At 38.1% G+C, this 18017-nt stretch overlaps 1 protein-coding gene across 1 annotated transcript in view; it reads left to right on the top strand.

The window, feature by feature from the left end:
- The window catches only part of cntn3b (contactin 3b), a 52477-nt gene extending 44944 nt beyond the window's left edge, over nt 1–7533 (top strand). Inside the window, exons 20-23 of the mRNA XM_069165374.1 lie at nt 798–984; nt 2503–2615; nt 2709–2874; nt 3408–7533. Of these exons, the coding sequence (XP_069021475.1) occupies nt 798–984; nt 2503–2615; nt 2709–2874; nt 3408–3499 (558 nt within the window). The 3' untranslated portion in view covers nt 3500–7533. The remainder of the gene's footprint in view (nt 1–797; nt 985–2502; nt 2616–2708; nt 2875–3407) is intronic.
- The last annotated feature ends 10484 nt before the right edge of the window (nt 7534–18017 follow it).

Genomic DNA, 18017 nt, shown 5'->3' with positions numbered 1-18017 from the left:
GAAGTGTGTTTAGGCTGCTGAATTTCAATGGGCCACCAACACTATGGAAACGGAACAGTGGACTGCACATGTGCGTAACTCAACCATATAATTACACGTTGGTAGGATTGCAAATGCAATTCAGTTTCAGATTTATGTAATACTGTCCAAAAGATGATAATACTGTTAACTAGATTCTGGTGCTTTAATTGATAAAAGATTGGATATACAATAATGTAAGGGTGATGGGAAAGCAGGAGTCTCCTCAAGGGGGAACTTCACATTTCAATTTATTATAGATTGACTTAACTCGTATGTCACTTAATACAAGATACAAATAATGCAAATAACTCAAAGCAAGCAGAACATTTGTCAGTTTGTTTTACCGAATATTGCAATATCTGCACCCATACATGTCCGGTGATAGCCTGAGGGAAAGTAACTCTGCAACTTGTTTTACAGAGCAGAGAATCCTGCTGTTTGCTAGAAAGGGGATGATTTGTTCATCCAAATAAAGTATCTATCCATAAGCTTTTCCATTAAAGAAAGAAATGTGAGATTAAAACTTTCTTCCTGGGTCTGTTATCATGCTGTTTGACCCACTAAAATGACTCGGGTGGCTGAGAGTATGTGCACAAGTAACTGAGACTCCACTTGTGAAAAATGAATAATTTGCCAGCACTCCCTCCCTTCTTTTCTCTGATACAAACAGCATTTCAGAATTTCATTGCATGATGGAAAATTAATTTCAATATAACAATAAAATGCACCGCAAGAATCTCTGTGCTCGTGGCTTATTTTTATTCTCCTCCTGTCAGGTCGTGTATTGGGAGGACGACACCAAGCCTGACACTATTGGCAAAGTGCGGATATCTGGAAACTACACACTGGTTAACATCACAGGGCTGAAAGCGAACACAGTGTACTACCTCTCTGTGGCTGCTTTCAATACAGCTGGCCCCGGGCCACAGTCAGCACCCATCAACAACACAACAAAGAAACCACGTGAGTCTGTCCGGGAGGTGTATTTAAATCACTTCTGAATGGAGACTCGTTCATGAACCCTGTTGGATGACACCATGCTGTCCTCAACACGATTGCCGTTGCGTTCTTTCAGATTTGTTAGTTGAGCTTATAAAAGTCAATCTGACTTTTCATATCTAATGCGCACTGTTTTATACCTTACATCTTAATGTAGGAGGCCTTAAAGTGACCTTGAAGGTGAAAAGATAATGTCAGGCCCTCTTACGCAGAGAAAGGAGAGGGAATGTTTTTGGTTAAGCTTTGTAAAATGCAACCAGTGTTGGTGACGCACACCTGTGAGTGTTTCACAATAAAAAGCTTCATTAAGAAAAACAAAGTTTCTGTCCACTGAAATGTTAGCAGGCTTTTAATTTGAAATAAATACAGGAAGTGTTGAGTTTGTGTTAACGTTTAATGCAGTAACTTTAACAGTTGAAACAGGAATAGATTAAAGCAAGGCTTGGAGTTGACGTTTTCAATCACCTTAAATGATAACTGTGACCATTCAAAAAATGTTTTATTGGCTACCTTGCATGTCATACGCTTTAGAGATCATTGGATCTTCAAGCACTTGAAAAATAGAAGTGAATTCCAACCGGATCAACAAAACTGTGAACATGCCTTTTATTCACTAAGCGCGTTCCAATGCACCCTGGCAGCACTACATATATGCATGTAATAGTGGGTGTATTTATGAGGGGCTTACAATATAGTTCCTAATTCAAAGCTGGATACATAAAAGAATCAAAAATCTAACAGGTTTACGTTTTATGTTCAATTTTGATAGGCAGTTAACTTATCTGATTGGTTGTTCAGTTATTTACATTCTTTCAAGACTCGGGACGCTCAAGAGGAATGATATTTACTAGCGTAGGGCTGCTAGTTGCTTGACTAGAAATGGTAGTCACTAGCCTAAGGATTCCAATTGCCAGCTTGGGAATGAAAGTGACTAGCAAAGTCAGTGGGATGATAAAGTAGGTTTATGAATTTTCATTACTTGGCTCACTAAATAATTAGTCACCCTCAGTGAATGAGTGACATCAGTGGGTCTTGTCGAGGACTGCCAGCCTCTTAGGTTGACCACCGTCTGTTTTTCTGTTGTTTATTTTTTCGCACATGATAGTTGCGGCCTTGCTATTAGGATGAAGCTGGTTCATAGCTATTTGTCACCGAAAGGGGACACAATGGGTTAAAAAGTGCGCTGATATAAATGGTGCTGTCAAAATGGTAAAGACGTTTTCCTAATTGATCTGTGTTTTGTGTATCTGCCTGTGTTTTCTAAGTTGCAGTGAGAGTCAAGGCCACCATAGAATACACTGTCTTAATTAAAGAGGGTGTTCCAATGAAGCCCCAATTTATTAGTTTTCCAACTGAAGCTTCTCTATAAACCAAACATCTAGAAACTGTTTTTAATAATATGCATGCATTTTTTTTTTTAGAGATACAACCACAGGAAAGAGTAAACAGAATATCCTGTTTACCTCTGATTTCCTTTCCTAGCTCCAGATCGGGCTCCGCTCAACATACAATGGACCATGATTGGCTCCACACTCACGCTGCACTGGGACCCTGTAGTAGCTATGGAGACAGAGTCAAAGGTCACAGGATATTTGGTAGGTCCCTGTATTGTGTAAAGCATGATTTATCTTCAGAAAACAAGGTCTTTGCCTCAGCTCATTTTTATAAATCACCCTCTCCTGCCTCAGGTGCTGCTTAAGAGACATCGCTACAATGATGTCAATACTATCTTGACCAACAAAACCACAGCTGAGCTCAGCCTCTCAGCCAACGACAACTATCTCATTCAGATCAAGGCTGTGAGCAAGGGCGGTGAAGGTGTGGGCAGTGAACCCATCCACATTCACAAATTAAGTGAGTTTACTGTTCTCTTTCCCAGTTCATATTACTTCCTTTTTAACCAGTGATAAAGCTTAAGTGGGGATTCAATGAGATAAAGAGAACATTTAATTGTGCTTCCTTCCATCACTTTTCAACCATGTGTAATAGACTTATTTTGAGTGTGAGAAAAGCGACCTTTTTAGAAATGCATGTGTGGCGTCATCCATCTCTGCCATTGGGTTATTATTCCTTGTTGACTGGCTGCACAGCTCTGCAGCATATAAAGCAGTCCTGTGCTCCCATCCCGCTGCAAAATTGTGAGGCGGCTCAGTTTGTCGCTCTCCTCTCTGATGTGATACCAACTTTATCTTCTCAGGATACTTAAATAGCCTCTCCTGTTGAAAGCCAGTAATATCGTAGATATGGAAAATAAAATCACACATGGCTTTTGATTTATGATGACTTGTCAAAATCTTAGAGGATAGCACAGCAGAATGCAGGTTTAGTTCTTTGATGTCAGGGGTATTTTGGCTCTTCATATGCTGCTTTGCTGGTTTTGGTTGCAGGCATGGGAGCACGGGGCTCCGGAGCAAGCCGCCTCCGCCCATTGTGCCGCACCGCGGTTCTCATCAGCGCACTGCTCTGCTCTGTCTGGTGATGTCCCCCCACTGCCTATGGAGCGCCCTCCCTCCTCCTCCGTCCCTTCTGTCAGCCTGTCCAATGTCAGCCCTCCACTAGACCGACAAAAGGCCCTGGGCTTCAGTGGCAGAACTAGGAAAGACCAAAAAAGACCGTGCCACTCCTTTTTAAGCACCATCTGATAGAGACGTGATAATTTGCATGATATCTTTCAGTATTTCTTCCAGCGTCATAAGTGCCATCATGTTCTAGCTTTCGTTTTAGAAGTTTTGATGTCTACATGACTTCTCTTCTTAGTATCTTTGGAGATACTAATGCCTTAAAACCCACTTTACATATACAGTCCATACCAAAGTAGGTGACAGAGGCTGCTTTTCTTTAACCCTATATACAAATATATTGCAAAAGAATTACATTTTTGAGCAGAACAATGTTAATATAATCATTGGTTGCATCCATATTTTATCATCTCAAAAATGATTAACTTACCACATTTTTTTTGCAGCTTTTGCCAAAAGAAACATACTTACAGGCTAAAACGTTTTACCAGGCTTTGCCAAATATATGAAAGATCCATAGCAAATTGATCAACTGTGCCTGAAACCCACTTATCTCTGAATACTGAAATAATATTAAGCCTTTTCTAGAGCCTCGAGCTCCTGAGTTTTAGGCCCCCTCCACAATGCTCTGATAGATCTTGGCATTTTGCTCTCTATCTCATGCTCCTCTAAATAATAAATGGCTATCACACTCCGCATTCTCAGTCTAGCGAAATTTTAGAGAATAGAGACGTGTGGTGTTAGTATGTCAAGCAGATCCCATGTGTACTGTTCCTCCTCTACATTTAGACGACCTGTGTTCTAGATACGTTCATCATATCACAGAACATGTATGATCCACACCCCAGATGACCAGCTGGCCCAGTGCACAATGGACTACGGGATAACAGTGCCTTCACTAGAGCTCACCTTCTCTTTCTTTTTCCTTCATATGACTTAGGAGAAAGATTCATGTTGAAGCAGAGGCATGGTTTTCTTTTCTGAAGAATTAGTTATGAAGGACAGGAAGCTCAGAGGAAGGGAATCCATTATTGGAAATAAAGTATGTTGATTCAATTTTAATTGAGAGACCGGCGCACCTAAGAGAAAAAGGGGTTGGAGGCTTTAGGAAAGCCGCAATGGATTAAGATATATTGCGGAAATTTTGGTCCCAGTATTTATGGTCTGTGGTATAATAAATGTATGACTCCGTCCGTAACATAATTTATGAGCTATTAAGGCATCAGAATAATTGATGCAAATTCTGTGGTGATAGAGCCCTGACTGGAAATGGAGCAAAAGGCATGGCTGTCATTTTACCCCACCTCATCACCATCTGTTGGACACATACCAGAATGAACAGCAACAAAAGAACATTGCTGCTCTGCTGAGGGAGCTGCTTTTCACTCCCTTTTATCATGTGGATGAATCTGTCAAGAGCTACCCAAGTAAGAGCTGAGGTGAGATTGCTGGGGTCCTGACAATGTTCACGTGAAAGGATACAGTCAACTGAACTGCTACACATTACTGTGCCTTTGCCGAACATGGGGCTGTGTGCGGTCGTTAGCTAGAAGCTGTCGTCGTCGTCTGCATTTTGCACTCTTTGCCGAACACCCCAACCCAAAGTCAAATGAAAGCACAAGGAATTGATGCAAGGTGACTGGATGTCCTCACTTAACTGTCTGAACAGGTGTGCAGACCCCAGAGGCCTCGTAAAAAGCCCAAATGACGAACATAATCAGGCTGTCCTATCTGCTCCTTGACTGGTTTCATAAAGCTCTGTGCTCGTTGATTAGACTGCTGCAGACCAGTCAATGGGATATTGATTTTCCAGCCCCATTATTACAGCTGTCACAATTCAGCTGCTTGATTGACTGATGGCCGAGTTCTTATTGCACTTGTTCTGTTGTGTTACAGTCTGTGATGTTTCAGATGTCCTCCACTACTTCAGTCTCTATCAGACCAAATTCAAAGGCAATCTCTCTTGTGGTTCGACAAGAGATTCCACCGCATTTGCTCAGTTTTTAACAGAATTTAATGTTCAAATTGTAGTATTTTTGTAGTGCAGTGCTAGATTGTGACTTTGAATTGGAGCAGTGACCTGAAATTGATTAGCTGGTTGATTATTTTGTGTTGCACATCAAAACAAACCCACTGTTAGGCTCCCGTGCTCCAGCAGGAGAAGCCTTTTACTGCATCTTTCTTTCCAGCAGCATAAAAGCCTAGTCACACCAGCATTTAAAACTGAAATTTCATGTCAAAATCAATTGAGACATTCTTCGATCAGCCGAATCACTTGAGTGGAATCTTCTGTGCTACTGACATTCATTATCTAAAACACATGGCCAGAGAATCCAAAATGGAGGGAAATAGCATAGTTTATTGGCTGTGTTGAACTTTTTGCTTTTATTTACAGTCACCCAAATCTGTCAAATTATAATGCTGCCTTCAAATGGGATCCCGTTGATTGTGTTCCTGAGAAGAGTCCATTTGAGCGCCCCTCTCTGGTGGTATTCACGACCTTAGAGTTTTCTGAAAGCTTAGAGTGAACAGGTGGTGACGTATTTGTTGATGTTTACAAAAATGGAGGAGGCTATTGAAGTTTATTTTTCATTGGATTATAAAATAACAATTTGTAATTTTGCATTCAAAAATACGTCTAAAGAAAATATTGATGTTTCCATCCTGTCTCGTGCCTTATCTTTTCCCTCTGTCATTATGCCGTTGCATTTCCTGAGTTACGGTTCCCACCTGCTGTTTGCTAAATTGTTAGCCTATGTGGCCTCTAAACACCCTCTATGTTGCCATTGTCAAGTAACGGTGTTCTCGTGACTTAACACTTGAACACCAGACACAGCATGCACAAGTCTACCCATTGTTACGATGAGCTCACAAGTTCCAGAAATAGCAGAGGCTGTGGAAATTAATCCTTAACCATATGTACACATATACGTTTATATATAGTAAGTTTAGTCATGTATAATTTTTCTTTGTAATTTAATAATACAACTGATAAAAATGTTTATATTCCAATTAGCCGCATCTTTTCCCTCCTAATATTCCTTTGCATTTCCTGCATTATGTTACCCGCATTCTAACTTGCTAAATTGTTAGCCTTTGTGGCTTCTAGACGACATCCATGTTGCCGTTGCCTACCACTAATGTTCTTAAACCTTAACCTATTGAACGCCAAGCGTACCGTGTACACAATTTTCCCATTTAGTAACCCTGAACTCATGAGTTCCATTTGAAGGCAGTGCTCCAATTCACAAACTATCCCACTAATCTTCAAGCAACAGCTACAAATACAGGCAGATAAATGTCCCTGTGTTATTCTCTGGTGTGACTGGGCCTCAAAGCAGCTTTTGTGTGGTACTTGGTGTTAATATTTCCTTTAATATCCAAATAAGGTAACCCAATCACGAGATTGTAGGCAAATAGTTAATTAATTTTCAATATGTAATTGTGTGGCAGTTTCTCTGAGCTTTCTTATTATTTATATAGTTGTAGTTGGGTGTAACGTCTCTAACCTCTTCTCATGCTCACATTAGAAAACAAAAGTATTGTTTTTGGCCTTGTGCTTTAATAAAATTACAGAGTACAATCTAAAGAAAGTGAAGGCAGTGATTAGAGACGTCTGGAGTGGTTGAAATGGTATTGATGACAGAATAACGACATATCTATTTATATCCACATGGTCAGTTCAGTTAGATTGGTTTCTGTGGTTGTCGTTGCTAGAAAGGAGTGCACAGCGTGCAGTGTAAATAGCTTGCATATATTTTTTAAACATGGCCATCAAAGACAACTTTACTGCTTTTATATGGTGTGTTCTCTGACCTTAATACTGGTGTATTAATCAATGATCTCTGTGAGATACTGACATGTAGGATGGCATTTTCATATTGAAAAGTAACTGTATTGTCTTGTATACTAAAATTGTGCATGTTAATCATTGTTTGTGAATTTGTGTTGGATTTTTTTCTAAAACTATAACTTAATAAAAATGTTTATTCCAGCTGCTGGTGTTTCTTTTTTTAAGTTTTTACCAAACTGACTTACATACTCACAGCTTTGTTTCATTTAGTGATCCAGACGCAGGTCCCTCAGGGCCCCCAAAAGCCCTGATAGAGAATCAGTGGAAATGTGATTAGTTGCATATTTGTTACAGAACTTGGACATAAATAGTATGATACATTACTAAATGCACTAATATTGAGCCCTTGCCTTTTACCCAGGCCCTGTGTCAAAATCTAGTTTTTAGAGTTATATAATTGTTGTATAGATTATAATTGCATGATGCAAATACCTAAATTAAAATGGGTTTAATCAAAATTACCACAAATTTACCTTGAATCCTGTTTTAGTTTCTGAATCTCTGGGTAAATGATGCACAGATTACTGTGTGCACTGTATAAATACATTGCAGGCAAAAGGGTGCACAGTGCAAAGAGCTGCATAGGAGATCAACTGGGGCGACACAAATATTTTCATCAAAGCCTCCTAACAGGTTAATCTTGCTATGATAAATTATATGTTTGATGTAGTAGTCACAATAGTAAAGATATTTTGCTATATCTATGCATGTTGGAAAAGTTGTGCTAAGACACATAAATTCAGCTAATGTCCAAAGTTATGATTCATGATTTAGTGATGTACATTACATCAGATAAAACTACATATAGGATTTATTTTTTTATTTTTTTAAATAGCTTGTTTTGATTTATCTATTTAGGCAACAGAAATTTGAAAAACAATGACCAAAATGACAAAAACCCTTTTAGACTAGTCCTTAAATACAAACATCATTTAGTTGCCACAATTGCAAGTTGAGTTGGGTCGAGCCTGAGACCAACCCAAGACAACATTTGCTATAAATGCAATGCCTCTTATTAAATATAACTATTTTAATAGGTTTCTTAGGGAAAATAGAGATATTGATGTATTTGCAGACACCCTATGGCATAGACATTGATTAATTAATACAAGCTTGATAAAGTTGGTGGTTTATATAGAAAATAGACTTAACACTAATATTAAGACCCATCTTTAATCCCTACATACTAAATTTTTAGTACAAATATACCTCCAGATCTATAGACCCTGCTGTTGAATATTTCACAGCAATTCACTGGCATGACTTCATGGGTATCAAGTGAAATCTCATGTAAATGAGACATATTAACTTTAACATAGATGGTTACATCATAGCAGTGCTTGATTGAACTAAAAGTACCTCCTTTCATAATCCAAGGCAAGAATGGCTGCTGCTTGCGGGATTCACACATCGCTGGCAAGCTGCCTTTTTAGTCAGTGAGATCTAAACAGGATTACTTTATGCCACAGCAGTTTGTAGAGCAAAGGAATGTTTCAGAATATAATCACCCGATTCATCAAAGCACAGCTTTGCACTGCCTTCTCCGCTGTGCATTTTACCCGTCATTAGCCTCGCAGACAGGCACAGTATCTATAAAGAATAGATGTTACTGACCAGAGGTCGTCTCTAAGTAAGGATTTGAACTTGTGTGTTTGTGAGAAAATGTTGCTCATTAACTTTCAGACCTTTTTGAACCCATGTTTGGTTTTCACAGTATGTATGAAGAGATGCAATCTATTATGCATGTATATGATCACTACTAAATGTCTTGTTGAAATGAGATATGTATGAAAGGGTTCTTTAAATCACCAGGATTCATGTTCTTGTGGTCTATTTAAACCCAATAAGATGGCTGCTTTAACATTTCATAAAATGTACACTTAAAAAGATTTTTTTTAAATAAAGCTCACAAATTTTACCTTCAAAAAGGAGCAACAGTAATTATATTAGTGGTTATTAGTGGTTAATTCTATTAGAATTATAAACATAATCTTATAACCTATAAATTGTTTGCAGAGCAGTTTATGAGTAACTTAGGGTCATTTCATAAAAATGTATTAAGGATGTTATAGTTGAAGTGCTCTGGTCTTTCAAACAGAATAACTCATGTTACAGTATTCATGACAAACAATTTTAAAATTCAATGTAACAGTGATTTTAAGAGAAAAACTGCAATTTTCATTGATATGTAATTTATTATTCTGCCCAAAAATGCTTCATGTTTCTTCAAATTAAAAGTGTTTGACATTCCTCCAACTACAGTTAAGTTGTTTTATTATAAAGACTTGGAAAGACTGATGTAAAAATATAAAAGTGATTGAGTTTTGACAGAAGATGTAAAGACTATCATCTTTCTTTCTGTTCGCAACGTTAGATATATATATCAAGGGTAAAAATGGTATACCATCACAGTCGTTTTGGAAATTATATTTATTAGCTCTATTACCAAGAGCTAGACAAGAAGATTGAAGCTACTTTCCACAAGTCTTCAAATACAAGGTTTCACCCAGAAGCTTGTTAACTTAGCTTGGCACAAACACCCCAGTCACACCTGGCATTAACATGTGACTTGGATATGTTAACTGGATGATGGAATCCATATCACATGTCTTTGTACTGACACTGATAAATATAATGTGTTCTTGTTAACTTGATTTTCATTCACTATATGCAAAGTTGTTAGGTGGGGCTATCTGAATTTGTCCTAGGTCAAAGGAAGCAGTGCTGCTGCACACACTGTGGTTTTCTTTACATTTGCTGCGCTAATGTTAATTATACTGTTTGCATTAGCAAATAGATATACAAACTATTTGACTATGGTGTATATTACACAGTTAAATTGTGCTGACAAAAGTAGTTGCTGGCTGAATTATGTTCAGTGCCGGACTTGCTGGCTGAGGTTGATGCTTTTACTAGAAGTTTCGGTGCATATTGAACTAAAAGCTTAGATATTTTGTCATGTAACATGTACAATAATTGTTATTTCTCGAAGACAGGGTTATGGAAATCCAGTATGTTTTTGAACCTCCGTCTTGGGATCAGGTTATATCAAAGCTATTGTTGTGCCAAATGTCACATAATCTGAGATGTGAGTGACACTGGGCATTTCACTTGTTGAACAAGAAAATGTCAAGTTCATTACACAGATTTTTCTCAATATAGCCATAATATGGACATGCTAATTAATGCCAACTACTTTGATTCAAAGGGTAAATGGCCATTGATATATAAGATTCTAAAATGATGAAGACTTCTACCACCAGGAGTATTCATAGATTTCTACTTAGCAGCAACAGCATTGTTTTTTCTCTGATCATTACAGATGCTCCATCAGTGTTCACTAATTAGGAGGGCGCCTTTTTCACAGACAACAAGGGAAGAGACACAGGAGGGAGGTTTGGAAATGAATCACTGAGGTTTATTAATGAGTGGGTCTCGGCCCTGTGTGGCCAGAGAACAATATGAAAAGGAGCGATCAGAGGCAAGCTCCATCCATCACCCTGGAAACTGCATACGGCCACCAGCGGAGGAAAGCTTTTAGAAGCAATCTTTAATGTGGGTACAAGTGAAGAAAAATAAATCATCATCTCAAATAGCATACGATTATTGAGACCTGTTTAAACTTCTAATATTCATTTTTGCTGTTATTCAAAAGTCAAATGTGCTGTATACATTATGTTTGAGGGAACTAGGAATAATTTCTGTTTAAAGAGCTCTTGAATGTCATTCTGTAACCTTTCTCTGTGCTCTTTTCACCTCCATAGACAGAAATATTTGGAATTCATTCCACATAATTTACTATTTACTGAACTGCTGAATAGGTCAAGGAGCACCATAGTTCTTGTTTTTTCCTAAACCTGATCAAGTGTTTTTTCACACCTAGGAGAGACAAAATGTGACACTGATGCAAAATGCTGTGGTGGACTGACTGACTTATTTGTGATACAAAAAAAGGAGAATATAAAAAAATATGTTCCTCATCTCAAAAACATAAACAACTACATAACCAGTGTGGTAACAAAAAAAAACTAAAAGCCATCAGGAGAGCAAGATCCCATTATTGTGCAAACTTTAAATCCTGGGTTGTTCTTATATTTTGTAGTAGGCTTATACTGTATCTCATAAATGGAAGAAGTGTCAGATGTCAGAAAATATAATGACATCAGAGTAACAAACTGGGATGAGATTGTCCCTTGCGCTTCAGTGAGGTCACAGGAAACCTCACATGGGAGCTTTGGCTAAAGCTGAGCTTTAGAGGATAACTTGGAGGCTCCTTCCAGTCGGCAGCTGGTCAGGCGAGAAGGGCCAGTAGATGGTGGCTGTGCACTGGAGCTTCCTTAAGGTGACTACATAACCCCTGGCAAGAGCTGCATGAGGCACACAGAGCCACCTGAGTAGAGACATAGGACATTGGTTACTGTCTCAAAGAGGGGTGATTTCAGATGAATGGAGATCATACAGGCATTGATCTAGAGAAGAGCTGTGTAACAAAAAGTGGAACATATCTTTTAACATTTTACACAGTATGTGTTACCACAGATTAATTTAAAATCCCAAATAGTCAGCAGTCAAAATCTGAGCACAGAAAGTGGATAAGGAATGTTTCTCCCCCTCCCCCATACCATCAAATTGCCCTTGATATAGGCACTTAACCCCAATTTACCCTCGTGGTGCTGCTCTGTGTCCTATAGCAGAGGACTGGGACTGTGGGCAGCTCCCAGCAGTGAAAGGAACTCAGTGAGTGGGCATGTGGCATCTCTATAGATAAGGGATAACAAATTAGAAAAACAAGGTTAGCAAATGCCTCTCAATGCTAACAGCATTTTACTTTCAAAGGGTGACCTAGATCAGATAAAATTGGTTTTCCAAGCTCAGAATATGACAAAACAGCACTTGAATGTTAAAAGGTTTAAAAAGAAATCCCTTTAACTTTCTTCTGTGAAATTTCTAAAGGGACAGAAATTTCAAATAAACTTTTAACTTCAGCTAGTTTAGAGGATAATTCCATTTCATTCAAATTTAATCTTGGGTGTGAAAAGTTTATTCTTTCCCGTGTAAAAAGCAGTTGACAAAGCGGATGTCATCCCTTGGTCCACTCATTAGCTTTTCTTAAGCTTTCGATATCAGAATTTAAAAACATGCAACAGGTTACTCGGATTATCCAGACAACTTTATTAAAGGGAAATTGTCAATTTTACACATCTGAACAACTCTAATTACAGGTGTTGAGAAGTGCCATTGTTGTTCACAGTCGAAATCTGACTTTACATCATTACATTGATGCTATTTCATCAAGTGACATCACTTGAGGCATTATCACTTGGGGCTAAAGAATAAGTTTGAAAATGAAAAAAAGTTAGCCATTAGAATTAGAAAGAAATGTCCTAACCTGTCTGAGGAGATGAGTTGCATTGAAAAGAGAATGTGTTGAAATCACAATTCATCTCGTGCTGTTACATCAATTTTGGTCATTTTTGAAAACATTTTGAACTGACTATCCTAAGTCTGACAATGTTATATGTTATGGAAGTGCTATGTTCAATTTGTGGAATACTCATTTAAGGGGTAAAGAAAAAAGTAATTATTCATAATTGACTGATACTAATCCCTATTGGACCACAGTGACAACAGACATTTAGTACAGAAGGATGTCATCTGCAAACTGATGGATATTTACAGTGGACTTTGTGGGTCATTATTTTACAGGTCTATCTTTGGCTGTGTTCCAAACTGTCTACTTCCCATAGTACATAAATATATGGTACTCTTACATGTTAGGACTCATACTTGTGCAGTACTTGAATTTCAACAGGGTGGTCTCAAAGTGCACACTGCCATTCTGCACTTACCGGACATAACCGTAACATTTGAACAAATCACCTCCCATCATATCTGCCAGCTTAGATTATTTTACCCTGAAATTAATATGTTTTTGTGCCCTCTGTTTGACATACACAATACAAATACTGATGCCTTTTGTCCAACAGCAGTATGGTGGCATTTAAACACTTCTGCAACCACTGCAGCTTCCTGAGATGCACTAATTAAAAAATTTAGGTCGGTGGTTCCTCCCTGTCTCCTACAGAGCCAACATAGCGACCGTTAAGTGAGGAAAGTGTCCAGGGTTTCACACTGGATTTTTGAATTGTTTTGAGTGCACTATACGAGTGCACTGCTTGTTTTCCATACTTGTCAGTGTGAAAGCATTTATGTACTAAAAATAGTGAGTGTTGGAACACAGCTTTTGTGTTATTTTCCCTGTTTGTGTTACTGACTGTGCTTATCACCTCATAACCATCTTGACACCTATGGTTTGGTTTTACACAATTAATTTGAGGTACTTGGTCAAGGTTAGGAAACAGTTGTTATCAAAATTAAAATAATTTAATGTTAACTGTTTGAAAAACTCCATACAAATTATTTTTTGACTGATAAACTCTTAGACTCGGGTAGAATGAAACAATACTTGTCGTTTTATGAAGAGTTAAACACATTTTAGCCTGTTCAAGTATTTCATTAAAAAGACAGGCCCTTCGTGCCACCTTATGAATGAAATAAACAGAAGCCATTAATTTACCTAACCCACTACAAGGCAGTAAAGTCATGCCTCACATATGATAACACCCACACCTCTGTTGCAGTTTTTGAGTTAAGCATGTGCATAACTTCAGTATGAAAAATCTGTTCCCTCATATTTCATTGTTCAGTGGGTGACCATGTGATATTCCTGTTGTTCTATTTTCTTCATCATGTTCACTTTCCCACATTACATTTTTTTGGAGCCAATCAGCTTCTCGTCCCTGATCTTTAAATTGAATTGTAATTCTGCCTTTTGGACTTCCTGAAGCACAATCCTCTTCCTCACCATCACCACCTCATCCTTCTGCTTATCCAGAGAGCTTCAACTGAAGTTTATATCAGTCGTCCCCACTCTCACCTCACCTTGCCCCTCTAAGCCTGGTCCTGTTGGAGGTTTCTTCCTGTTAAAGGGGAGTTTATCTCCTTCCAGTTGTGAACTGTTGGGTTCCTCTTTACAATGTTGTAAGGAACTTATTGTGTTAAGTGCCTTAAGATGTCTTATGTTCTATTTGGCACAATGTAAATAAAATAGAAATCACTTAATCCTGTGCACCATCTCCAGTATCTATGCTCCTGGGATTCCCGTCCTGTCTTCTACCCTCATATGGAACATAGCTCTAAGAGGTGGCCTCTCATCATCAGAGTCAAAACACCAAAATATGTATTGCTCAAACGATAATAAAAATAGATATTCACTTCTAATGATCTCTCCTTATTGAAATGCATTGGTAGAGTGGCTCATTTCAGAATGTGAGGGTTTGCTCTTTAACATGAGTCAGGATGCAAAACTGTGGTCCTAAATGTCACCCCAATCATCCTCCAACCTCCTCTTGGAGAGGAAGCATTAGAGGCAGCATTACAACAGTTTATGTTACTTGAATGGAGACAAGTGGTCCTTGTCAGGAAAAATAAGCAGTCCTTGATTTGTATTTCTTCAAAACAGTCCTCACACCATGTGTAGTCTCCAATTACCTGCTTTATCCTCTGCTGGCATCTCTTGTCTCTTCCACGCCTCTTTGAATAGCGCTCTTGTCTTGTCTCACTTTGTGACCAGTGTCAAGTATTTCCTCTAATGTGCAGTCTGTCGAGCTTTTAAATCTTCTTGGAGAAGAGGGTTGTATGGCAACATCAAAGACATGTGCATTCCATATTCTTTAATTTTGTTTACTTACTATTGTCATTTTGATGCTTGCCTGCTTATGTACAGATAATTGTCCCTCCAAAATTGCTCTTGCTGTGCTCTCACATTTCTTTGCCATTAAAGGGTATTTTTGTGGAGTTTTTCTTTATCTAAATAGAGCATCTCAGCATAGAGGGTGTTATAGTTTGTACAGATGGTAAAAGCCTTAAGAGGCAAATCTGCGATTTTGGGACATATGTATAAATGTCATTCGACTTGATTATGTTCTCTCTATTGCAGTGTAAATGGTACTATTTCCCATAAAAATAGCAACAAAAAAAGGTACAGCTTATCATAAATTTGAATTATTCACAATTGTATGTCTTGTTGAGTTTGATCAGTCAGAAAATTTATTTTTAAAGTTTTTTTCTGTTATCCTAGAAAGTTCTACAATTTGAACATGATATCAAGTGTTGTTACGGGCCTACTTTATAGAACTCAAATGCAGACACATGGAGTAGCATGGCAACCAGGAATAATTCTATTAACCAATTGTTGTTGTTTTAGTAGGAGAGTCTGATTGTTTGATGGAGGTGCCAAAGGAGTCTAGGGAGATGGGGAGTTTGAAGTTGCCGGTGTAAGTCCTCAGCAGGTGAGGGAAGTAGAGCAGAACCAGGCCTAGGAATTAATAAGGGAATAAGCGTGTTCAAAGGAAGTTCAGAGTTTTGTGGGTGTTGAGCATATCCATATTTGTTTCCGGGGATGGAGTTTGATGGAGACAGGAGCCTGGGAAAACAGAAGGCAGAGGAGAAACAAATTAGCAAAAAACTTCGAAATAGAGATTGAATTATTCATAAGACAGCTATAGCGTGACTGAGTCGTCGAGTCTACTGCTTCCTTCAAATGAACCCAGTGAGCACGTGGTTACAACAGTGGGAGTGGTGTGCACGGTATGCTTGGCATTAAAGTAGTGAAGTTATGAGAACACCGTTGCTCGGTAACATCAACATGGATGGACTCTAGAAGCCAGAGGCTAACAATTTAGCAGGCTGGCAGGCACCTGATGTAATGCAGCACCTGCGAAAGCATAATCACAGAGGGAAAAGGAGGCCTTTGGGATCCTCAGACGTACTTCCGCTATTTCTGAAAATGTCAGCACACACGTCTCAACTCTTGAACTCAAAACACAAGTGGAAATTTGAGTTCTTTTGTATTATTTTCGTAAAAGGAAGCATATGATTTGGCAGCGTGGAGGAGATGATGCCTGTATTTAAAGTGGAGGGGATTGAAGAGGTGCCCGACGTCTGTACACCTAACTGTACTCGTTACTCTAACCTTAACCATCAGAACTAAATGTCTACCCTTAATCCTTACCCTAACCCTAACCTAAGCTGAATTCTTACTTAAACCTTAAAACTTAAGTTTTAATACTCAAAAGCAGCCTGGACCCCTGGATACCTCAATTTTGGTCCCCACAGTGATGCATGTCTCCATGGGTTAGTGTGTATTCAGTTTTAAGTCCACAGCGGAATATAAAAGCCATACATGGTCACACACACACAAAGAAAGATGGAGAGACAGGGACTCCTGGCTCGGAAGAATAAGGAGTATACGCAGAGAGTGTGACAACTGTACACTTTTGAAAAAAACAAAGGTAAAAAATAAAGCAGCAGATATCTATAACATCGACTTAAACAGCTTTTTGTCTGTCCCTGTTCTTTTTCTGAACTTGTTTAATGGCATTTTAGTCCCATTTTTTTAAAATGAATATTTCACTCAATTGTTTTATTGCACAGCATTGCATGGCAGCAATTTATACCATACAGTGCATGCACCTTGGTGATCAAGACAGTGATAGATGATTATTTTTATGCTTTATAATTTCCCCTACACCATGAAGATTATTTTTCTAAAAACACTTAAAAGGATTATGCCAAAGTTCAAACAATAAACCCTAATGATAAATCTTCCCCTGGATCTAAGCAATAAGGTCTTGAAACTGAATTACATATAAACTTGATACACACTAGACACTTAATACGTTTTTTTCAGTATACTCAGTGATATGAGTGGAGTTTCAAGTTTGCAGCTTTTTTTCTCTGCTTACAGACCCTTTTAAAAAGGTTCATTAGTAAAGAAGTAGAACAAATGTTAGATGTAAAAAAGTTTCTCTTTTCAACTCTAAATTAACATGATACTTATATATTCATAGCTCAAAGACATTGTTTAACAGTAGAAAATTAGTTTTTACCATTATTACAATTAAATTGTGAGCTGAGGACAAATTACCAATATCAGAATTTAAATTATTTTTTTATGTAAATATCAAACCGCTCCTCAAATTAGCACAAGCAATAATAGTTTAAATCACACTTTCTTCAAACAGTATGGGTTATAGGATTACTAGTGTCTCATTTAAAACAAATTTGCAGGACGCCATTCTTTTTTTTTCAAGTAATAATGACATTTACATAGGGGTTGTAGTAGGACTTTAAAGGCCAGACCACCTTGTGAGCTCGATCAATTCCCAATACTCATCGGGTGTAGCTCATATTAGGCTCCTCTAGGCCTAACTGACAAACCCTCAGGTCAGTTGGTCACTGCTGCTCTTCTCTGTGATGAATCATTTTGAGCTGCTGTTGTGAATTGTCCTTGTGTACCAAGGCCCTTTTTGATTTAAAGTTTGACTGATTAGTTTTAATGTTGTAGGCCAGGTGTTTCAGTCGTCTGCAAGCTTATACTCTGGCTTGTTTTGACTTCCTGTCCTGTTCCCTACCACAAATCAGAACTGATTTAAACCACTTTATGAGCCAAGGTAATATTTTATTAAACCCTTTTTGACCACCTATTTAGTGTTTTTTATTTTTTTTTTTATTTTATATTTCGGGTCTCTTGTTCTTAGCAGTAGTAGAGCTGAATCTTTACT

This window comes from Embiotoca jacksoni, unplaced genomic scaffold (genome assembly GCF_022577435.1).
Source record: "Embiotoca jacksoni isolate LCO1_2020_lvr unplaced genomic scaffold, fEmbJac1.0.p SCAF_1, whole genome shotgun sequence".
NCBI lineage: Eukaryota > Metazoa > Chordata > Actinopteri > Embiotocidae > Embiotoca > Embiotoca jacksoni.
Note: the sequence above shows the minus strand (reverse complement) of the source record. Positions and strands in the feature narration are given on the sequence as shown.